Consider the following 25,297-nt stretch of genomic DNA (forward strand, 5'->3'; position numbering starts at 1 on the left):
CCCCTTGGCTATGCAATTCCTGGGAAATAGCTCCACCTACATGACTAATGAATGCATTCTAAAACTCTGAAACTTCCTAGTAACCATATTTATTTTAACTATAGCTACTCAAGTCAGCCCTTCTACCTACTGAAAGTCTACTAGAAGACATATAACGTTACCGTATTTCTAGCCCTCACAATGGTCTCGTGGGTATTCTTTCAGTTTACAAATGTGAAATTGAAGGCTCAGAAAATTTAATATTTTGCCCAGTGTTACTTACTTACTAAATGATAACGCCAGAATTCAAACCCATATATGCTTGATAAAAACCCAAGGTCTTTGTCACTGTGTCATATCTAAACTAATTTTCCTCTGCTTTTTAAATTATTATCTTAGTGGTCACATCCTACTTCAGAGATAACATCTGGTGCCAAGACGAAGCCCTAACCACAACTTCCTTCTATTCTCAAATATGCTTCTTTTCACTTTCACAAAAACTGATGTCATCCTCGTTGAATACTGTGGTTTCGCAAAATCTGCATTCTCTATCATTCCAGCTCCCTCTATGCTAAACCCCATGGTCTAACCAATGGATTCAAAAGCATCCCCTCATTTGTTTCTCCTTTGGAAAAACAGGCTGGAGCTCAGTCTCCTGTTACACCAACACTGAAGCCATTTTTCAAGCCTGCAATTTTATCTTCACCTATAGCTCATCTCACTTCTTTATATTACTGCCTTGCCCCCACATTCAATCAAGTTTGTCAATCCTCATCTACGTATTATTGCATAGCTTGGTTACTTTAACTTTAAACTTCTTAATCACTGAGTTACTTACAACTAAGGCTAGAATACAGAACAATATACTTTAACATTTTTTAAACATTTAATATTTTTTTAGAATATTTTTGCTCTCCGTGAGAACAAAAGCACATGGTTTTTGCCTTAAAAAATCTTAACCTTCAGTTAAAGAAAGAAAAGATAAAATAAATCTCTTAGTATATTGCCTGGAATATAGTAAGCACTTAATAGACGGTAGTTATCAAATTATAATATAAATAATAACAGGAGATATTGTTTTTAAATAAGTTCAAATTAGTGTGATTACTAATAATCCCATATATATGCTATAAACTATTGGTTAGAAGTAATACTTAAAGTAAAAGCTTAACTCATCAAATTAAATCAAAGTTCAAAGAAAAACTGAACCTATAAATCAAAAGGTCTGACTCAAAAATCACCTGTAACTGAATTAAGAAACAAATAAGCAAACAAAAAACTTTACTCAAAGACTCTCTGAAAGACATGGGGAAAATAGCCCCAAGAAATAATGATCCAAGTTAAAAGTTCTTTTATAAGAACTTCAGAAATTCTCTGCTTTCTACGTCTGTGCTTTCAACACACAGGAAACAGTTTTGATTTTAAGCAAGAAAAACAAGCCTACCAAGATTGAGTCTATATTTATTGTTACTGAGAAGTTAGATCCAAAGTCAACTTGAGATTTACATGCTTAATGCCTTCTATTTTCAACAATAAGAATATTTATTAATAATTTCTAGGGACTTCCCTTGCGGTCCAGTGGATAGGACTCAGCGCTTCCTCTGCAGGGTACACGGGTTGGATCCCCGGTCAGGGAACTAAGATCCTGCAAACTACGCAGCTCGGCCAAAAAAACCACCACCACACAAAAAAATTTCTAATTATTCAACTGTTTGAGAAATCCTCTGGATTTTCATATCTCAAATCAAATTTTATTTTTGAAATTTGATCTCAAAGGACTTAAAATTTTCTTTTATCTCAATAAAATTTTGAGTAATGATTTTTCTCTCCAGACACTGTCTCTTTGATTAGTCATTAAAACTTTAATTCCATTTCAAAATGAACTAGTAATACAATTTACAAATTCAGAGTCTGGTTACTTAATCAAATGACTATGAGTAGTGAAGTACTATTTTAAACAAATGCATAAACAAGAGAACCACCAATAAAATTTAGACATCATGAAACACCTCCTCCTCAAACTTAGCTAGAACTGATATTAAAAATCTTTGAACCACTACTATAAAGAGTTCTGAAGAATATACAAGGCAAAAATATGTATATAAATACATCAAAGAAGTTTGGGTACCAGATGCCTTACAAAATAACAGCAACTTCAATTTACATAAATAACACAAATGAGAATATACTGAATGTATAAAAATAAACCTAATAACACATCTCCTTTTAATTACTTAAGCTTTAAGAATATATATCTCCTTCCTGGAAACCAAAACACACAGAGTCATCACTAAATAACAAGTATATGGGTTGTAATTAAGATACCATAAGTAGTCTACTTAACTTGAGAGTAAAAGTTAAAAGCGCCTTACCGTTTTCTCCATTTCCAGAAAGTGTAACTAGAATAGAAGAAAACACAGTGAATATATTTTAAACACTCGTATATAACCTTTATTTCAGGTTGACTATTCATCACCTTAATATCATTTTCATAAACATAAACTTTAGTTGTAAAATGTAAACAATAAGGCAAATTCAGAACTGCACACTCAAAAACCACGGAAACACTAAAATTCAAATTCTTCTTTACCATAAACATTGCAATCACACTAAAATTTTTCTTCAGACCTTTGGTAATTTTAAGTGTATCTATATGGTTATAGTTATGATGTTTTCTTTAGCTCTTTTCTTAATGCTACCTACAGAATGAGTAGAACTCTCCTCTACGGCACTCATTGGGCACTTAATTAAGTAGTCTGTGATGTAACTTACCAAACTTTTTGTAAAAGCTACACACAAAACACATTGTTATTTTTCTACAGAAAAAAAAAAAGAGGAACTTATCCTGTGATTTTTAGAGCACTTTTCTTCCTAGTTTGAAACCCTGGGAACTGCTCCTTATTCCTCCTCTCTGGATAGTCCAATGGCCTCTGGGTCCTGTTGATTCTACTACCTAAGTCTCTTCACATCCGCCTCCCCCTCCCATTTCTCCCATTGCCTTGTTTTAGGACTTTCTCAATTGCGATAGCTTAAAGCAACTCTACTCGCAGTTTAACACGTCCTCATCACCAGCAAATCTGAAGATGGAATACTCTTCAACACCCACCGGTCACTTACAGAAAAAAGTCCACAATCTTCAGAGTAGCAAACACTATAGGCCCTCTGTGATCTACAATCTGTCCCCCTCTCCAGTCTCTTGTCATTTGCCCATACCCACGGTCTAATTATCCTGAAAAAAACCTGCAGTTTCCTAAATACATCAAGATGTTTCACACACAATTGCTTCCCCTATTCATCCTTCAAGACCCGGTGTATACACTCCCTCCTTGGCAAAGCCTTCCTGAGTCCCACTCTAGGCAGAGCGGGTCACTCCTTTATTTCAACGTTGCTCACCCCTCCATCTCTACCATACCACCTCATTTTTCACAATTACTTGTTGACATGTCTGTCTCACCCCGCTGGACTGCATTAGTGTGGAATCATGTCTTAGAACAATAACAAACCTAACAGTTATCATTAGTTCCTTCTTACAGATAAATAAACTAAGACTCAAAATAATTAAAGGACGTCCCTGAGGTCACAGAGCTAGTACATGCTGTGTAGGTAAGATCTGAACTCAAGGGCTTCCCTGGTGGTGCAGTGGTTAAGAATCCACCTGCCAATGCAGGGGACACGGGTTCAAGCCCTGGTCCAGGAAGATCGCACATACCGCGGAGCAACTAAGCCCGTGAGCCACAACTATTGAGCCCTCGCGCCACAACTACTGAAGCCCGTGCTCCGCAACAAGGGAAGCCACCGCAATGAGAAGCCCGCATACCGCAACGAAGAGTAGCCCCTGCTCGCTGCAACTAGAGAAAGCCCGTGCACGGCAATGAAGAATCAACACAGCCAAAAATAAATAAGTAAAATTAATTTAAAAAAAATCTGAACTCAGGTCTACTTGGACTTGTATTCTTTCCTGGAGTGTTTCACTTTATTCAGTATTTTAGTTCCAAAGCCTGGCATACAGCAACAATGCTTAAGAAATGTTTATTAATTCAATATCCATTTTTGACTAAAATCTCATTTTTGACTAAAGTATCCAGGAGTATCTGGATACTTCCTTAACAAACTAAAATATATCTATCTCAATCCCCAAACCAACATAATTTAATGAGAAAACACAATAGAAGTATTGTGTCAGGAACATAACATAACAAGAAGGTTCATGATCATTACTTTTTTTTTTTTCTTTAATATTGTTTCAGAGAGGCATAGGGTTTTTTCCAGCCCATCTTAGGTCATTCAGGTATGGTCTGGGGTAGTTAAACCCTGGGCTGGTCCCCTCTGGCCTCACAAAGCATTTCCCCTTTATGCTAGTGTACACTACTAAAAATATAATCTTCATTACGTGCCATGATATGAAATGATTGGGAAGCACTACAGTAGCCACACAATTATAAAAGAGAAATAAGTTAATTGTATAGAAATTGAAAAGAAGACATATGTATCACTACTTGTAGGTTATATGACTACATTCTTTTATAGTCAAAGAAAACCAACTGAAAAACTATTATAAGAGGTGATAGTGTACAAAAACTGATATACAGAAATCAGTAGTTTCCCAATATACACGTAATCACTATGTAGAAGTTATAATAAAAGAAAGTTCTATTTACAAAGCCACCTAAGAAAATAATGTTCCTAGGAATAAATGTAAGAACTGAGCAAGATCTATACAAAAAGAAACGTTTTGATGTTTCTGAGGGACACTAATAAAAATCTGAACAGGTGGAAAGGCTTATATTCTTACATAGAGGAGTCATCATTAAAATGACAATTCTCCTGAGGTTATTCTTATAAATTTAGTGTCATCTCAATAAAAATACTTTTTTTTTTTAAGCAGTCAGATTCCAAAGTTCATTTGTGGAAAAATAAACTTACACGATGAAGTAGGAAAATTTTGAAAGAGATGAATAATGAAGTAGCACTAGTCAAGTCAAATCCTAGAGCACAGTATTCTAAAAATACTACAAACGCCGCAATTATTAAAACACTTGTACCGGCTCATGAATAAATACATCACTGGAACAGAACAGAACGCTCCCAAATGGAACCAAATGCATGTAAGAATTCGCTATGTGATAAACATGGGATTTCAAATCAGTGTGGATAGAGCCAATAAATAGCATCAGAATAAACGGGTGGCCATGTGGAAAAAAGATACCACTGAGATTCACAACACAGGTCAGGATAAATCCCAAAAGTATCAAAGATTTAAATGCAAAAAATAAAAACAAAATCATGCGTGTACTACGTGAAACAAGGGAAATTTAAAATATATACGCTTTTGGAGCTAAGTAGGTATTTCAGAGTATGACACAGAACACTGAAGCCACAGGAAAATACTGATATATTTGACTGCATAAAAGTAAAAATAAACGCTCGAAAAAAATCACTACAAGACAACAAGAAACTAGGAAAAAATATTCACAATCCTTACTATGGACTAAAAACTAATTTCTCTGTTTAAAGAGTACCTACAAATCAATAAGAGTTGTTTTTAAACAACCCACTTTTTCACAGAAAAGGAAATACAAACATCTCAAACATAAAAAAGATGGTCAACCTCATTCATAACAGAAATCCAAAGTAAAACTACAAGAAGATACCATTTTTAGTAATCGTATTAGTACAGATCAAAAGTTGATAACATACTGTGTGATCACACTTGTCAGAGCAGAGTTCTGATTTAAACTGCATCTGGCTAACAGTTTCTGGTGGCTGCCTCTTCCAACTTCCCACTAAGACAGCACGCAACTACAGGAAGCAACAAAATTGTTCCATACCAAAAACAAAGCTAGACAAACCAAGAATGACCAGAACTACTTCGTCAAGAGGGCCTTCCTGACCACAGGAGTGGCGTAAATAAATCTATACAATTCCCTTATCATAACACTCCTGGCACTGGTATGTAACTACTAGTTTCTAATCTGTAGTTCCTTCCAGATTTTTCTTGGAGGAAGGGACACGACTGAGTCACTAACGCCTGGCACAGGGTGGAGTGGAGCCAGCCCTCAGGATCTGTTAGCTGCCCCTCCGACTACACAGACAAAGGACAGTTAGGGACAACCAACACTGGGCCGTCTGCAGAGCCTCTGGCCTCACAGGGGGATATTCCGTTTTCTGAGGATCCCAATATAGTTTTAAAAATTCTTTTGATGATAAAGTCAGAACTATAAAAAACATTACACATACTAATGGTTACATGTGCCTTGTAAAGGTATAATGAATGTCCTTTTTTCAGTCATGTCAGTGACCATGTATAATCTCATTTGCAGATAATATTAATCTAAATTAATCTAAGTTTCTCTGTGAACCTGAGAGCTGGCCACATGCTCTTCTCCACTTAACTGCCCCCTTTTCTCACCTACTCCCCACTAATTGAGATTGAAAATCCCAGATACTCTCACTTTACCACCATCCTTTGCATCTACTGTGGCCATGTGATACAGTTTTGGCTAATGGATACATCTTTGGAAAAGGAAAAGTTATGGTGGAAAAACCTTTTTCTTCCTTGACAAGTGAAAAGCATGTGAGGAGAAAGCCGTATTACTGCCTTCACCCTGTTTTTGCTTTGCATACTTATAATGTAAGGATGTGCTGACAATCTGTAACTGCCAGCGTTCAACCTCGAGGGAGGACTATTTGCTGGGTACAGGGTTCTGGGCGGACAGTTCTTTTCATTTCACGCTTGAAAAATGCCACAGCACTTCCTTTTGGCCTCCACAGCTTCTGATGAAAAACCTGCTGTTGTTCTAACTTCCCCCCATAGGTAAGGTAAACTTCTGTCACTGTTTTCAAGATTTTATCTGTCTTTAGTTCTCACAAGTTTGGTTATGATGTGTCTTGGCATGGATTTCTTTATCTTATTTAGTATTCACTCAGCTTCTAGAACCTGCAGGTTTATGTCTTTTGTCACACTTGCAAAAATTTAAGCTACTATTCCTTCAAGTACTTTTTCAGCCACACTCTCGTTCTTCTCTCCTTCTGGAACTCTGATGACACATAGTTTAGATTTTTTTTTAATAGTTTCACAAGTCCCTGATGATCTATTCATTTCTATTTCTCAGTTTAATTTCTTCTGTTGTTCACGCTGGGTAATTTTTATTCCATCTTTAAGTTCGCCGATTCTTTCCTCTGCCCTCTCCATTCTGCTACTGACTAGACTTTTATGAGTTTTTTAATTTGGCTATCGTATTTTTCAGTTCTAAAATTTCCAGTTCTAAAGATGGGTCTCCTCCACATCTTTGCCAACCGAAGGTCACACAGACTTTCTCATATGTTCACTTCTATAAGGTTTATAGGTTTTACATTTAGGTCTGTAATAGATTTTAAATGCTGATCTTAAAAAAATATGGTATGAAGTGAGGACTGAGGTTAATTTTTTTGCCTAGAGATGGACAATAGTTCCAATATCGTTAGCCAACAAAACTATACTTTCTCTACTGAGTTACCTTGGATTGTCTCATGAAAATTAATCAGCCATATTTGTAAGGGTTTATTTCTGAAGTCTCTACTCTGCCCCACTGATCTATATAGTCCACTCCTACTCTAACACCCCCCTGACTTGATTCCAAGCAGCTTTAGAAAATCCTGAAATCAGACAGTATGACTCCTCCAGCTTCTTTTTCTAAAGAGTTTGGGCTATTTTAGGTCCTTTGCATTTCCATATAAATTTTAAGCTCATCTTTGATTTTAAAAAAAAGCCAGGCTTCCGTGGTGGCGCAGTGGTTGAGAGTCCGCCTGCCGATGCAGGGGACATGGGTTCGTGCCCCGGTCCGGGAGGATCCCACGTGCCGCGGAGTGGCTGGGCCCATGAGCCATGGCCGCTGAGCCTGCACGTCGGGAGCCTGTGCTACGCAACGGGAGAGGCCACAACAGTGAGAGGGCCCGCGTACCGCAAAAAAAACCCCAAAAAACAAACAAACAAACAAAAGCCTGCTGGGATTTTTGGCTGGTACTGTATGGCTCTATAGATCACTTTAGAAAGAACTGATGTCCTTATAGTATCGTCTCCATTCCATGATCCCAGCGTCTCTCTTCACTTTAGATTTTACCTGATCAATACACAAACCCTGCACATATTTTGTTAGATTTATCCCTTTTATTTAATTTGTTGATGCAATTATAAATCAGCATTTTAAAGATTGAGGTATAGTTGATTTACAATATTATATGTTTCAGGTGTACAACATAGTGATTCACAATTTTTAAAGATTATACTCCATTTATAGTTACTATAAAACATTGGCTATATTCCCTGTGCTGTACAATATATCCTTGTAGCTTATTTATTTTATACGTAGTCATTTGTACCTCTTAATCCTCCATCAGTTGTTACCCCTCCTCCCTTCCCTCTCCCCACTGGTAACCTCTAGTTTGTTCTCCTATATCTGTGAGTCTGTTTCTTTTTTGTTATACTGACTAGTTTTTTTTTTTTTTAGATTCCCCATATAAGGGATAACATATAGTATCTTCCTCTGACTTATTTCACTAAGTGTAATATCTTCTAGTTCCATCCATGTCGTTGCAAATGGCAAAATTTCATTATTTTTCATGATGAAGTGGTATTCCATGGTAATATATATACCACATTTTCTTTATCCATTCATCTGTTGATGGACACTTAAGTTGCTTCCATATCTTGGCTATTTTAAGTAATACTGCTATGAACACTGGGGTGCATGTATCTTTCCAAATTAGTGTTTTCATTTTCTTAGAATATATACCCAGGAGTAGAACTGCTGGATCATATGGTAATTCTATTTTTAATTTTTGAGGACCCTCCATACTGTTTTCCACAGTGTCTGCACCAATTTCCATTCCCACCAACAGTGTACAGGGGCTCCCTTTTCTCCACATCCTTGCCGACATTTCTCATTTGTGGCCTTTTTGATAATAGACATTCTGACAAGTGTGAGGTGATATCTCACTGTGGTTTTGATTTGCATTTCTCTAATGATTAGCAATGTTGAGAATCTTTTCATGTGCCTGTTGGCCATCTGTATGTCTTCTCTGGAAAATTGTCTATTCAGGTCTTCTGCCCATTTTTTAATCAGGTTTTTTTTTGATGTTGGGTTGTATGAGCTATTTATATATTTTGGATATTAACCCCTTATTGGTCATATCATTTGTAAATATTTCCTGCCATGCAGTAGCTTGTCTCTTCATTTTATCGATGGTTTCCATTGCTGTCCAAAAGCTTGTAAGTTTAATTAGTCCCCCTCCTTCCTTTTTTTTGGCCTTACCTCGCAGCATGCAGGATCTTAGTTCCCTGACCAGGGATCTAACCTGCGCCCACTGCAGTGGAAGCGCAGTCTTAACCACTGGACCGCCAAGAAAGTCCCCTAATTAGGTCCCGTTTGTTTATGTTTGCTTTTATTTTCTTTGCCTTAGGAGATAGATCCAAAAAAATACTGACACAATTTACGTCAAAGAGTGTTCTGCCTGTTTTCTTCCAGGAGTTTTATGGTTTGAGGTCTTACATTTAGGTCTTTCATCCATTTTGAGTTTATCTTTGTACATGGTGCGAGAAAATGTTTTAATTTCGTTCTTTCACATGTAGCTCTCCAGTTTTTTCAGCACCACTTTTGAAGAGACTGTCTTTTCCCCATTATATATTCTTTCCCCCTCTGTCATAGGTTAATTAACAATCAGTGAGTGGGTTTATTTCTGGGCTCTCTATCCTGTTCTGTTGATCTATGTGTCTGTTTTTGTGCCAGTACCATAGTTTTGATTACTGTAGCTTTGTAGTATAGTCTGAAGTCAAGGAGCGTAATTCCTCCAGCTCTGTTCTTTCTCAAGATTGTTTTGGCTATTTGGGGTCTTTTGTGTCTCCACACAAATTTTAAACTTATTTGTTCTAGTCCTATGAAAAATGCCCTTGGTGTTTTGATAGGGATTGCACTGAATCCGTAGATTGCCTGGGTAGGATGGTCATTTTAACAATATTATTTCTTTCAATCCATGAAAATAATACATCTTTCCATCTGTTTGTCATCTTCAATTGCTTTCATCAGTATCTCATAGTTTTCTAAGTACAGATCTTTTATCTTCTTAGGTAGGTTTATTCCTAGGTGTGTTTTTTTTTTTTTGATGCGATGGTAAATGCAAGTTTCCTTCATTTCTCTTTCTGTTCGTTTGTTGTTACTATACAGAAATGCAACAGATTTCTGATATTTGTTTTGTATCCTGCAACTTTACCAAAATTGATGAGCTTTAGTCGTTTTTTTGCTGGGGTCTTTAGGATTTTCTATGTATAGTACCATGTAGTCTGAAAACAGTGACAGTTTTCCTCTTACTTTCCTATTTGGGTGCCTTTATTTCTTTTTCTCCTCTGACTGCTGTGGCTAGAACTTCCTATACTATGTTTAATAAAAATGGTGAGAGTGGCATTCTTGTCTTGTTCCTGACCTTAGAGGAATGATTTCAGCTTTTCATTGTTGTGTATATTAGCTGTGGGATTATCATCTATGGCCTTTATTATGTTGAGGTAGTTCCCTCTATACCCACTTTCTGGAGAGTTTTTATCATAAATGGATGTTGAATTTTGTCAAAAGTTTTTTCTGCATCTGTTGAGATGATCATATGGTTTTTATTCTTCAATTTGTTAATATCATGTATCACACTGATTGATTTGTGGATACTGATCTATCCTTGCACCCCTGGAATAAATCCCACTTGATCATGGTAAATGATCCTTTTAATGTACTGTTGAATTTGACTTGCTAACATTTTGTTGAGGATTTTTGCATCTATGTCCATCAGCGATACTGGCCTGTGATTTTCCTTTTTTGTGATATCTTTGTCTGGTTTTGGTATCAGGGTGATACCGGCCTCACAGAATGAGTTCAGAAGCACTCCATCTTCTGCAGTTTTTTAGAATAGTTTGAGAAGGATAGGTATTAAGTCTTCTCAAATTTGGTAGAGTTCACCTGTGAGGCCATCTGGTCATGGACGTTTGTTTGTTGGGGATTTCTTTTATTACTGATTCAATTTCATTACTGGTAATTGGCCTGTTCATATTTTCCATTTCTTCTTGGTTCAGCCTTGGGAGATTGTACACTTCTAGTAATCTGTCTACTTCTTCTAGGTTATCCACTTTATTGGCATATTGCTGTTCGTAATAATCTGCCATGATCTCTTGTATTTCTGTGGTGTCAGTTTTAACTTCTTTTTAATTTCTGATTTTATTGATTCAGGCCCTCTCTTTTTTTCTTATGAGTCTGGCTAAAGGTTTATCAATTTTTAAAAATATTTTCAAAGAACCAGCTCTTTGTTTCATTCATCTGTTCTATTTTCTTAAGTCACTAATTCATTTATTTCTGCTCTGTTTTTTACTTCTTGCCTTCTACTAACTTTGGGTTTTGTTCTTGTTTTTCTCATCCTTTCTCGTAAGGTTAAGTTGCTTATTTGAGATTTTTCTTATTTCCTGAGGTAGGCTTTTATCACTATAAACTTCCCACTTACAACTGCTGTTGCTGCATCCCATAGATTTTGGATCACTGTGTTGTTTTCATTTGTCTCCATATTTTTTTTGATTTTTTCAGTGATCCATTGGTTGTTTAGTAGCATATTTTCTAGCCTCCACTTGTTTGTGTTTTTGCAGTTTTTTTCTTGTAGTTGATTTCTAGTCTCATAGTATTGTGGCCAGATAAGATGCCTGATATTATTTCAATCAATGAGACCATTAATACTGCCAGTAATATGATTACTGAAAGGTTTAAATAACTTGTTGCATATATGCTCTATATTCTCTAATAGCTGTACCATATATACTTTGTTAGAGCAAATAACCATTACAAACTATATTTTTCTCTTCCTTATAACCCTCCTCACTTAGGTCTATAAGAACATATGTACATATTTAATGTTCATATCATAGTTTAAGTTGCTGTCTCTGTAGTCATTTGGGTTGTCTAAAGCACATCCTCATTCTCTAGCAAACTGGTTTTGTCGTAGATACAATTCAAGTTGTTCTGTTTATATGCAGTGATTTGGGGGAGACTCAAAAATAATAAACCGTTACCATCATCTTCCCAGAATCCCAAAAGACACGGACTTTTTTTAAATGTTGAGCCTTCTTTTAATTTATTTATTTTTATTTTTGGCTGTGTTGGGTCTTCATTTCTGTGCAAGTGCTTTCTCTAGTTGTGGCAAGCGGGGGCCACTCTTCATTGCGGTGCGCGGGCCTCTCACTGTTGCGGCCTCTCGTTGCGGAGCACAGGCTCCAGACGCGCAGGCTCAGTAGTTGTGGCTCACGGGCCTAGTTGCTCTGCAGCATCTGGGATCTTCCCAGACCAGGGCTCAAACCTGTGTCCCCTGCATCGGCTGGCAGATTCTCAACCACTGCGCCACCAGGGAAGCCTGACAGTGACTTTTTGAAGAGAGGAGGCCAGATGTCTTGCGAAATGTGCTACATTCTGAACTTGTTTCTTTTTGGTGTCCTTTACTTCTTCATCTACCCCAACCTTCTCCTCCTACTACCATTCCATTCAAAGTCTAATGGCTTGAGTATAATTTGAGGGAACAGGGGGAAGAGGATGGACAAGAATACTCATCTGGGTACTGTACAGTATTTAAGGAGATACTCAGGAGACACATTATTTAAGTTTGTCACTATCAGTGATGCTACGTTTGGCCATTTGGTAAGGTAGTGACCACCAAATGTCTCCTTTGTAAAGGTCCATTTTTGACTTGGACAATCACGAAATCTTTTTTTTTTTTTTTTTTTTTACGAAATCTTTTGTGGAGTAAAACGTTAAGGGTATGTGAATATCTTCTTCCCCTAACGGTTTTAGCATCCACTGATATGACTTGCCTGAATCTATTATTTCGTAGAATTAGAAAATCACCATTAAAAGCCCTCTATTATTTTTTTATTTTATTTTATTTTTGCGGTACGCGGGCCTCTCACTGTTGTGACCTCTCCCGTTGCGGAGCACAGGCTCCGGACGCGCAGGCTCAGCGGCCATGGCTCACGGGCCCAGCCGCTCTGCGGCATGTGGGATCTTCCCGGACCGGGGCACGAACCCGTGTCCCCTGCATCGGCAGGCGTACTCTCAACCACTGTGCCACCAGGGAAGCCCAAGCCCTCTATTATTTATTTCCATAGTTTTAAGCTGGCATTCTTCTGTAAAGAGCTTTCCCTCATTGGAGATGAACTAGAGTCATTCTAAAAAGGCAGTACAAAAATATAATTATTTCCCTTTAATTACCCGTTTTCAGAATAAGATTTTGGTATAATATTTATCTCCAGCACATCCCTGGTGGTGCAGTGGTTAAGGGTCCACCTGCCAATGCTGGGGACACGGGTTCGGGCCCTGGTCTGGAAAGATCCCACATGCCACGGAGCAACTAAGCCCGTGCACCACAACTACTGAGCCTGTGCTCCAGAGCTTGCGAACCACAACCACTGAGCCCGTGTGCCACAACTACTGAAGCCTGCGCCTACAGCCCATGCTCCGCAACAAGAGAAGCCACCGCAATGAGAAGCCCACGTTCTGCAATGAAGAGTAGCCCCAGCTCGCCGCAACTAGAGAAAGCCCACGCGCAGCAACAAAGACCCAACGCAGCCTAAATAAATAAATAAATAGATTAATTAATTTAAAAAATTCACCTCCATTGTTAGCAAATAAATTTAGTTTTTCTCTTCTTGAATATCAATACAGAAACTTACAGATTTTATTTACTCGATGTGTCATCAAGTACACTCATTTTTATGTTCAAATTGTCTCACTTGGCTAATGCCTCTTCCAGCTGACTCCTGTAGCATCTCGATCATCCCATTAGTCTCTGAGCACTTCCTTGCACAGCACAAGATGTCCCAGGCTCATTTTATATTTTCCTCCCCTGGACCTGACATTAGCCACTTCTTCAAAGGTCACTGGTTCCTTTTAATGCTATTTAGAAACCAAGCTCTGAATTCTCAGGGTACTCACAGCTACTGGAGTTTCATTGCTTTTAGGCCCTTTGGGTTACAGAAGGAGCATTATACATTTATATTTATATTCACACTGATATTTCCAATTCAAATTGAACGATTCAAATAGAACAAATAGGGTTTTTTCCTTAATTTCTCGGCATTATATTTGTATCTCTTTACTTTCACAATGAAAATCTTAGTTCCTAAGTAATTTACTTATTTATTCAGTTTAAACTAAAATATACATAAAACAGTTTAAAAACTACATATTAGTTTAAGATTTCTTTGCAGTTTTTTTGTTTTATTCTGTTTTGGCTTTAAACTACATCCAACTAAGGAGTCCTGTGTTACTTTCAAAACTCACTTGAAATAATTCTTTCCTCTGTGTAGTTATAGTACCAACTTCATAAAATTAAGTTCGTTTCATGATTTCAAATTTTACAGTTTGCTTTTACCCCTCTTTGTTTTATTTTTATTTTGGATATGTAACAAATATAAATGTTTCAACATTAAAACTATGTAAAAAAGGTACTCAGAAAGGCCTGGCTTTCATTCCTCACCCCCTCACCCCAGATAATCATTTTTATTAGTGTTTGTTTTATCCTTCCACTATTTCTTTTAGCAAAATAAGCAAGTATGTATTTCTAATTTCTTCCTTTATATATTTTGGTCTACACCTTGCTTTTTTCACTTACACCCTAGAAATCACTACACATTAGTACACAGAGACAACTATTGTTTCCTTTTTAAAGCACTGCATGGTATTCCACTGTGTGGGTGTTCCAGTTATACAACCAGGCCTCTATTGATAGCCATCTGGGTTGTCTCCAATCTTCTGCTGTTACAAACAGTGCAGCAATGAATAACCCTATGCATGTGTTGTTTACTTGTGGAAGTTTATCTTCAGTGCAGATTTCGAACAGTGGGATTACTGGACTGAAAGTAAATCTGTCTGCTTTCCCCAAACTCAATTATAGGGGTTGTACCATTTTGATACTCCTACAAGCAATGCATGAGGCTGCTTATTTCTCTACAATAAAATATCTTCAGACTTTTGATACTACAGGGTAATTTTACTTTGCATTAAATAAATTAGGGTAAGAATCTTCTCATATGTTTATAAGCCATTTTTGTTTTTTTTTTCCCTATGAACTATGTCACATCCATTTTTTTTTTTTTTTTTAAAATCAGGCTTTCCTCACTCCCTGGTTGTAAGATCGTCCAGCCACGTTTTCTCCTAGTATTGGAAGGTTCTTATTTTTTATATTCAGATTTGGCCCATTTTGAAATGGCAGATTCCAGGGGTAGGAAACGTATCAGATAAGCCTAAAAAAAATCTCCTGGCACCTGAAGATAAGGAAAGAAAAATGATGGTGACATGTCAAAAGGACACAGAAACCAAACTGAAAGGGTTCCTACTGGCTAAATCTGGGACAATTTGAGCAACAAAATAAACGATACAGGGATTTCCCTGGTGGTGCAGTGGTTAAGAATCGGCCTGCCAATGCAGGGGACACGGGTTCGAGCCCTGGTCTAGGAAGATCCCATACTCCGCGGAGCAACTAAGCCTGTGCGCCACAACTACTGAGCTTGCGCTCTAGAGCCCGCGAGCCACAGCTACTGAGCCCGTGTGTCACAACTACTGAAGCCCGCACACCTAGAGCCTGTGCTCCTCAACAAGAGAAGCCGCCTCAACGAGAAGCCCGCACACTTTAACGAAGAGCAGCCCCCGCTCGCTGTAACTAGAGAAAGCCCACGTGCAGCAACAAAGACCCAACGCAGCCAAAAATAAATAAATAAATAATAAGTTTATAAAAAATAAATGATATGTTATAATCCATAAAATAAGAACCCATGAGAGCAGGACGATGTAAATGAATGAATAAGTAAATAACTGGGGAGGAGGGGAAGCTCTTCCTTTCAGTTCAGTTCTTAAATGTAGAAGAAATCACAGAGTTTAAAACATCACCATTCGGCAACCAGCACAGTAATTGCTTCAAGCAAGAGTCCTCAACAGATGCTACAAAAGAGTGAGCGCAAGTAACCACGAACAGATTTTCCCACAAAGACACTTGTCTCAGGTTGCGTTCTCTGGAATCAGGTGCTGAGACAGAGTTTGGGGTGCAAGATACTCACTAGGGATCAACACGTGTGAAAGGAAGTGGGGGAAGCAGAACTGGGCAGAGGTAGACGTCTCACTATAGTTCAGGCCTATCCGAGCTTCAGCCACAGGCAGGGAGCTCTGAAGAAGTCCACCCCTTCTCACTCAGCACTGGATGCCACCGCCCAGGAAGGGCGTGACCTTGCGTGAGCTGAGTCACACTGAACAAACTGAGCTGACTGCTGGAAGCTGTCTGCTGACTGCACGTGCCACAACTGAGCAAGCCCTTCCTCAAAGAGGGATATGTGTGGGCTGTCTGGTCTGCCAGAATACGTATTAATTACAAGGAAAACTGTACCTTTACAGAATGGAGAAATTGGCTGATACCAGCTTGTGTGGTGACCAAAGTAAACAGTTCCCAAGACAGTACAATCAATGACACAGCATTACTTTTGTGGTATTCATGCTATAAAATGTATACATGAGGAAACATCAGACATACCTAATTTGAGGGACATTCGACACAAGAAGCCTGTACTCTTCAAAAATGTCACAGTCATGAAACACAAAACAAGACTGAGGAGCTCTTCCAGATCAAAGGACACTAGAGAGACCTGACAGCTAATTGCAATGTGTGAGCCCGGCCCGGCCTGTGGAGCAGAACAACAGTTTAGTGGGACAACTGGAGAAGTCCCAGTAAGGCTTACAGATTAGAGAGTAGCATTTTATCATGCTAATTTCCTGACCTTGATATCTGTACTCTGATTATATAAGAGAATGTTCTCTGCTATAGACTGAATGTTTGTGTTCCCCCAAAATTCATGTTAAATCCTAAGGCCCAGTGTGATAGTATTTGAAGGTGGGGCCTTTGGGAAGTGATTACATCATAAGAGTGAGGCTCTCATGAATGGGATTAGTGCCCTAATAAGAAAGAGATCCCTCACTCCTTCCATCATGTGACAATACAGTGAAAAGATGGCCATCTATGAACCAAGAAGTGAGCCCTCACCAGACCCTGCTGGCACCTTGATCTTAGACTTCCAGCCTCCCTAAGTGAGAAATAAATTTCTACTGTTTATAAACCACCAACATAAGTCTATGGTATTCTGTTAAAGAACCTGAACAGACTAAGACACTCTTGTTTTTAGAACAAACACTGACGTATTTACAGGTAAAGGGACATAAGGTCTGCAACTTACTCTCAAATATTTCAAAGACAGAATGAATAAATGATAAAGCATGTAGCAAATGATAACCTTTAGGGAATCTGGGTGAAGGATATATGAAAATTCTTTGTACTATTTTTCACAAGTCTAAAATTATTTGAAAATAAAAAGTGTAAAATATAAGAAAAAAAGTATTTTATCCATTTGTAGTTTATCTTGGAATACAGTGTGAGATATGGACCCAATTTTATCTCTTATCAAATATCTATCCAGTTGTCCCACCTTCTCCTCTCCTCTTTATTCTAAATTTCTATATTTACTGTCTATTTCTGGACATTCTATTCTATTCCATTGGCCAATATGTCTGTCCACACATCATACCATACAACTGGTACACAATTTTTATAACAGATTTTATTTTTTAGAGCAGTTTTAGGTTCATAGCAAAACTGAACAAAAAGTAGACAGAGTTCTTATTTACACCCCCTGCTCTCACAGTTTTAATTATAGCGATTTGTGGTTTAAAATCAAGTGATGTTTTGCACTCTTTATCATTCTTTCAGAGATTTCTTGGTTGCTCTTTCTTGTTTATTTTTCCATGTGACCTTTAGGATCAACTTGTCTAGTGCCAGAAAAAACAAAACAAAAAACCATTTACTGGGACTGGATTTATGCATTAAATTGGGGAGAACTGAAGTCTTCGTAATGCCGAGTTATTCTATTCATGAACATGAAATATGTAATGTTTTCCCATTTGTTCAAGTCTACTTCTATGTTTTTCAGAAATGCTTTCCTCCTATAGACCTGGCATTTTTCTTGAGTTTCTTAAGTATTTTATCTTTTTGATGTTATTGGAAATGGAGACTTGACTTCTACCATATTTTCAATTATTCATTATTTTATTTACTGTGTACATATAGAAAGTATTGGGTTTTGTTTGCTAATTCTATATCCTGCCATTTTACTCAATTCCTTTTGTTTAGGTGTTCTGTTGTTATTGACTCTCTTGGCTTTTCAACATATACTATCACGTCATCTGCATGTAGAAATAGCTTTCCCTCTTCCTTTCCAATATCTTATGCTTCTAATTATTCTCTCTTGATTGAATGTGGTAACTGGTTTTGTCAATACAATGTTATTCAATACATAGCAATGGACACAGTGATATGTATTTACTGCTGGTTTTAGTGGAAATTAAGTATTTTGTGTGTGTGCAATTTTGTTTGAAAGGTAACCGTTTACTCATATTTTATTATGCTTTTAATCGGGTATGGATGTTGGATTTTTCAAATATCTTTTTGGCATCTATAGAAATCATGATTTTTCTTCCTAAATGTATTAATATGATGAATCAAGTAACAAAAGTAGAAGGAATTAGTTATTACCCTTTACATCCACTGCTAACACCATTTCCTTCAGAGGCACAAGTCCCTTCAGTTCTGATCGCTCACCACCCCCAACACCACTAATGGAGCTTTGTTCCCAAAGGTCAACAACTGTCTTAGTCTAAAAGGATTTAAATAGATGTTTCATGAAAAAGAATTCTACGGCAAAAAAGAATTTAGAAAACTACTGGATTAAACAAATTTACATACTTAGTTACAGCAGGGCTTCTTAAAATGTGTAATGTGCAAATTAGCACTGTGAAAATAACGATAGAGACCATTATATAAAGTCCAAATGAATCTGACAATGTGCATTTATACATTTTGAATCCACAGTGTCAAATACAGTACCTGGAACACTAAACAGTCCATGTTTGTTACATTACTAAAATAACATAGAGATTTTTTTTTCTTAAACAAAATTCACATTTTATTTAGGTTGAAATAAGCATAGGGGTGTTTTTAAGGTCAGGAGAGTATCTGTATTTGAAATTGTGGGTTATCTACTCTGTGAATACATTCCAATTCTCCCTCTTGTACTAGGACGGGAAGTGGCAGAAACACAATCAATTCACTCATTCAATGAATCTATTGAGTACACATTACACAGGACCTGTTTTAGGTTCTGGAAATAAAGCAGTGAACACACTTATCAGGAGAGAAACGCAAACAACTACATGTCAAGAATTAATAAGTGCTATGAGGAACCACAAAGCAGGGTAAGGAGAAAGTGAAAGAGGAAGTACTTATTTTATATAGGGTAGTCAGGAAAGCCTCTTTGATGGGGGAATATCTCCACAGAAATCTAGATGAAGTGAGAGAGCTAGGCTTGTGGAAATCCGGGAGGAAAGCATGCCAGACAGAAGGAAGAGTAAGTACAAAGGTTCTCAGGTGGGACCACGCAAGGCCTGAGATGTAAGGAGGGCTGGCTGGCTGAAGCAGAATGAGTGAAGGAAGAGATGAGTCAGAAGCAGGGGCGGGCCAAGGCACTAAGGGCCTCACAGGCTCCGGAAAGAGCTCTGGATTTCATTAAGAGCAAAGGAGGAAGCCACTGGAGCATGCAGAGGACTAAAGATCTTGACTTCGACTTTAAAAGATTCACGCTGGCTTTTTGGAGGGTGGGGGAAGAGCGGACCGTCAGGAGGCCAGGGCACGTGTGTACATGACGTGTGCCGCAGCCACGACGCCACACCTCCTTTCTTAACGCTGACACCACTGTTAACATTTTGGTGTGCTGGCATTATTTCCTTCAGGTGCTGATGACATCCTTTCCGTGCAAGTGGTTTAAAAGGCTTCCCTGAGGACTTCACGTCTAATAAGCTCCTGTTCAGTTAGTATGTTAATAATCACTGTCCCTCCTACGAGTCCAGCTGGGTGGGCCACAGTTCACGTTAGTGAGGATAACGCAGCACCGGGAAGAGTGAAAGAACAGAGAGAAGAGAGACGTTTTAAAAACAATTAAAAGAAATCCTTATCATCAAGACTTACGGATCTCTGTCTTAGAGAAATCGCTTCTTCATGAAACCATAATCCCCATTATTTGTGACTATTTCAGTTACTTAAGTGTAGGTGCCCATCTGCTCAAGAAGATGTGCCGCATGTCTCAGCAGTATGTAAATCTGTGTAGCTTATCTGCTCCCAGGAATAGCAGCAGGTACTAATCTTCTTAAAGTCCCACGTGATGATGGTGTGGCGAGCTCCCCCCTTTGACAACAGTTCTCCCACATGCACACTACTGACACTATCACAAGCTCATAGCAAAACAGGAACCCACTTTTACAACAGGATCTTCAAATGCAGCCAGTTTTTTAAAAAGTGTGAGAATGTGCTCCTTCACTCACTGAAGACTGTGTGTGGGCATGGGGGGAACACAACGCTAAGAATTAAAAAAAACACTTCCTGCCGAAAAAGGGAAGGCAAGAAAAAGTATGCTCGAGGCTATTTACATCTTTCCCCACCCCCAGTAACATTTGAAAGCTTACCCTGCTAAGAACCTTACGTGATTCTGTAAGACAGGCATTACCCCGTTTTATACCATAGGGACAAATTCAGAGGCTAAATGAGTTATTAAGATCATTCGACAAGTAAAAAGGTACAGCAGGGAGGCCAGTGTGCAGCTGCAGAACAACTAAAAGAGTGGAAAGGAAATGACGTCAGAGACGTAATGAGGGGAAGAGGCCACAGTAAGGGCGTTAAGAGCTCCACTGAACAAGAGAGGAGGCCAGCCAAGGTTTTCACTAGAGTGACAAATCTGGTGTTAGTTTTAAAGGGATCATTCTGGCTGCTTTGTGGAAGATAGGGTACAGGTGGGAAGATCGGGGCGAAATGAGGAGGAAGAGACAAGACATAAGGGTGCTACAATAAAATAAGTGATATGGGCTTCCCTGGTGGCACAGTGGTTGAGAGTCCGCCTGCCGATGCAGGAGACACGGGTTCGTGCCCCGGTCCGGGAGGATCCCACACGCTGCGGAGCGGCTGGGCCCGTGAGCCATGGCCGCTGAGCATGCGCGTCCGGAGCCTGTGCTCCGCAGCAGGAGAGGCCACAGCAGTGAGAGGCCCGCGTACCGCAAAAAAAAATAAAAAAATAAAAATAAAGTGATAATGTGGCATAACAAACCAGCTCAAACTTAGTGACTTTATTATCATTTCTTCTCTGGCCGCACAGCACATCATGCAGGATCGTAGCTCCCCAACCAGGGGCTGAACCTGCACCCCCTGCAGTACAAGTGTGGAATCTTAACCACTGGACCACCAGGGAAATCCCCCAACCTTAGTGACTTTAAACAACCACCATTTATTATTTCCTACGATCGCGTGGATCAGCAGTTCAGCCTGTGATCTGCTGGGCTGTTTTTCTACTATAGCTGCAGTCAACAGGCAGCTAGACTGGGGCAGGAGCTCATCCACACCTCAGGCACTTTGGTGCTTAACTCATCTTGCCTTGGCCTCTCTCTCCATGTGGTCCAGCCTGAACGGTGACCAGAACGTTCCAGAAGAGTTAACATGAAAGATGCATGCTGTTTTGAGCCTAGGCTCCAGATCTCACACATCACCCCCACCACGTTCTATTAGTCAAAAAAGTACAAAGCCAGCCCAGGTTCACTGGGTGCGTAAACAGACTCCACCTCTTGGGAGGAAGTAGAAATTATTGTGGCCACGTTTTTCAACCTACTACACACGACAGAGATCATGGTGGCTTGAAGAAATATAGCTGCAATGGTGGTGGTGAGAAGCAACTGGATTTTGGTACACTTAATGACAGGATTTGCTGGTTAACGGGATGTAAAATGACTTTTCAACCAGGGAACTGAAAGGATGAAACTGCCATTTACTGAGCTAAGATAGGAGGCGCAGTTCAGCAGAGAGAAAAAAACTCAAAGGAGCTTTGTTTTGGACAATAAGTCTGAGATGCCTCTAAGATATATGAGCAGAGATGTCAAGTAAACAGACATTAGAAGCTGGAGTTTAGCATGTGACGTCTTCTTTGCCACAAAGTGGAAGTGACCAGCAGAGAAAAAAAGTTTTATCCATGTGACTAGGGCATAATGTTGTTCTTCCAAATAGTCTAACCTGGTTTCTAAGTTGTCCAGCACCTCTTCCATCTTCCTTGACTTATAAGAAAGCACTAAAGGCCCAAAGAAGGTTCAGTTTATATGGAAGAAAATATAAAAGCTCTTTTTGTTCGTTTGGGCTTGGGTTTTTTGGGGTATTATCTACAGAGTTCTCTCAGACCAATCTGCTTTCTAGTATCAACAGAAAATGCTACCAGATTAAATCACTAGCAGTCATAAGGAAAAAAAAATTGTTCTTCAAAAAAAGAAAAGAAAAAGGCCAGGATAATGAAGAATGCAAATAATGAAGTTTGCAGAACACTATAGCTTTCTTTTTTTTTTTAACAATAGCTTTCAAAAGGCAAGTTATATAGAAAAGTATTACACTCCAGGTCTAAAAACAGATATGAAATAACAAAATTAAAACATTTTAAAAAACACTCTAATTCATGTCATTCCTATAATTATGTCCTCTGTTGAGGATGAGATTTAGGGAGCCAGATTTTTTCAAAACAGTATCATCATAATTTCAAAGAATCATTGTTTCAAAATCCAAAACAGAGACTGCAGAACCAATAAACAATATCATGTAGCCTTTAACCCCAAAGAATGTTGAAATATATGTTGGTAATTATAATTTAATTGTTATTGTGGATGTTTGTTCAACATATTCAAAAATGATTCAAGTGAGTTTATAGGAGTATGATTCCATTTGATTCAACACGTATTTATTGAAAGTCTACTAGTAACTAGATTCTCTAGTGGATACAAAGATGAACAGGACCCAACCATACTATAAATCTTAAAAGCAGGATTTTTAAAATACTTAAACGTAATAAAGTGTATGGTTTTTATTTATATTCTAATTCAATGCACAAGTGACCTGTGGAGGCTTACTAGAAATATATTCTTAAATAAAACTGCATTTTAGAAACAGAAAAATACAAATTAGAATGTGAAGTAGAGAATAAAGGGAGAAATACTGATATATGCTACAATACAGATGAACCTCCAAAACATGTGAAAGACACCAGGCACAAAAGACCACTTACTGTTTGACTTCATTTATATGAGATGTCCAGAAAAGGCATGCAGAGACAGAGCGTTGATTAGTGCTGCCTGCGACTGGGGATGGGAACAGGAATTAACCACAAATGGTCACAAGGGATCTGACTGGGGTGATAAAAAATGTTCTAAAAATGGATGGTCGTAATGACTGCGTAACTTGGTTAAGTTTTCTAAAAATCACTACAAATAAATAAATTTTATGGTATGTAAATTATACCTCGATAAAGTTGCTTTTTGAAAAAAAGGCAAAATAAAAACTTTTACAGACATACACAAGCAGAAATAACTTATCACCAACTGACCTGCATTACAATAAATGTTAAAGAAAGCCCTCAGGCAGAAGAAAATGACACCAGTTGGAAATATAGATTTATAAAAAAGAATGAAGTATACCAGAAATGATAACTACATAGGTAAACATATAAGATTTGTTTACTTATTTAAATATTTTTAAAAGATAATAAACTGTCTAAACAAAGTAACAGCAATATAGTGTTAGTTTCATAGCATATAAAATGCTAACAGCACAAAGGCTACGAGGGAAGAAATGGAAGAACGCTTTTACAGGGTACTGTGCGTGAACCGGTATATCAATGGAAGGTGGAGTAAGATAAATTAAACATGTATGCTATAAACCTTCAAGCAATGACTAAAGTAAGAGTTACAGCTAATAAGCCAACAAAAGAGAGAAAACAGAATCATACAAAATCATTTAAAATCTTTTGAAAATTGATTAATTCAAAAGAAGGCAGGACGAGGAGGAAAAGGGAAAAAAGAACAGACAGGACAGATTTTTTAAAAAGCAAATGATAAGACTTAAAGTTACCCATATCAACAATCACGTTAAATGCAAATGGTCAAAACAGGCCAATTAAAAGGCAGAGGTGGTACAGCACGGTGATATCGCTGTATTTGAGAGTTGCTGAGAGAGTAAATTTTAAAAGTTTGCATCACAAGGAAAGAACTTTGTAACTATGTGTGGTGATGGATGCTAACTAATCTTGTGGTGATCATTTTGCAATACATGCATATATTGACTCATTATGCTGGACACCTGAAATGAATGTTATATGTCAATTAAAGCTCAATTTAAAACAAGAAAAGAAAGGGCAGATATTTTCAGACTGGATTAAAAAAGCAAGACCCAACTATATGCTGCTTACAAGAAATACATTTTAAATATAAAAATTAAACAGGGGAAAGTAAAAGGACATACCATGCTAATACTAATCAAAAGAAAGATTAGTGGACATGTTAATATCTGCTAAAGTAGATTTCAAAGCAAACAATATCACCAGGGATAAGAAAGTCACTTCATAATGATAAAGGGTCAATTCATGAAGAGGACACAACAATCCTAAACATTTTATGTACCTAATTACGGAGCTGCAAAATACATGAAGCAAAAGCTGAGAGAACTACTAGGAGAAAGAGACAAATCCAATTATTGTTATACCTCTCTGAGTAATTAATTGATAAAACAAATAGAAAGTCAGCAAGAACACAGAAGATTCAAACACTATCAACCAACCTGCCTTAACTGACATTTATGGAGCATTATGACATAACAGAATACCCAACAACAAACAACAAAATACACTGCTGAATACAGAATACATTTTTCTCAAATGCACATGGGACGCTTCAAAGACAGACCACATTCTGGGCCATAAAACAAGCCTGAATATATTTTAAAGGACAAGTCATAATTCTTAAAGGACAAGTAATTCTGACCACACAGAATTACATTTGAAATCAGTAACAAAAAGAGATCTGAAAAATCTCCAAGTAACTGCAAACTACATAGCATACTTATAAAATAACCTGTGGGTCAAAGGTGAAATGAAAAATGAAATTAGAAAATAATTTTAACTGAATTTAAATGAAAATACAATACATCAACATTCATGGGATGTGAATAAAGCAGTATTTGGGGTAGATATATAGGAGTAAACACTTAAAAAAGGGCTCAAATCAATTAGTTCAATTTGCATATTGAGAAACTAGAGAAAGAGCAAGTTAATCCCAAAGTAAAAGGGAAAGGGAAATAATATAAGACAAGAAATCAGTGAAATAGAAAA

General features: G+C 37.8%; 1 protein-coding gene across 4 annotated transcripts in view; it reads right to left on the reverse strand.

Moving 5' to 3' along the window:
* ZDHHC20 (zDHHC palmitoyltransferase 20) overlaps positions 1–25,297 on the reverse strand; it is a 73,870-nt gene that overhangs the window by 43,935 nt on the left and 4,638 nt on the right. For 3 of the 4 annotated variants that reach the window (XM_079903073.1, XM_079903072.1, XM_079903075.1), the window contains exon 2: positions 2,352–2,378. In XM_079903073.1, coding sequence (XP_079759199.1) covers positions 2,352–2,378 — 27 coding nt within the window. Of the gene's footprint in view, positions 1–2,351; positions 2,379–23,200; positions 23,435–25,297 lie in introns of those variants that run through there. The other variant, XM_079903074.1, reaches the window with a different exon arrangement.

The sequence above is a fragment of the Stenella coeruleoalba genome, assembly GCF_951394435.1.
Source record: "Stenella coeruleoalba genome assembly, chromosome: 18".
NCBI classification, from domain to species: domain Eukaryota; kingdom Metazoa; phylum Chordata; class Mammalia; order Artiodactyla; family Delphinidae; genus Stenella; species Stenella coeruleoalba.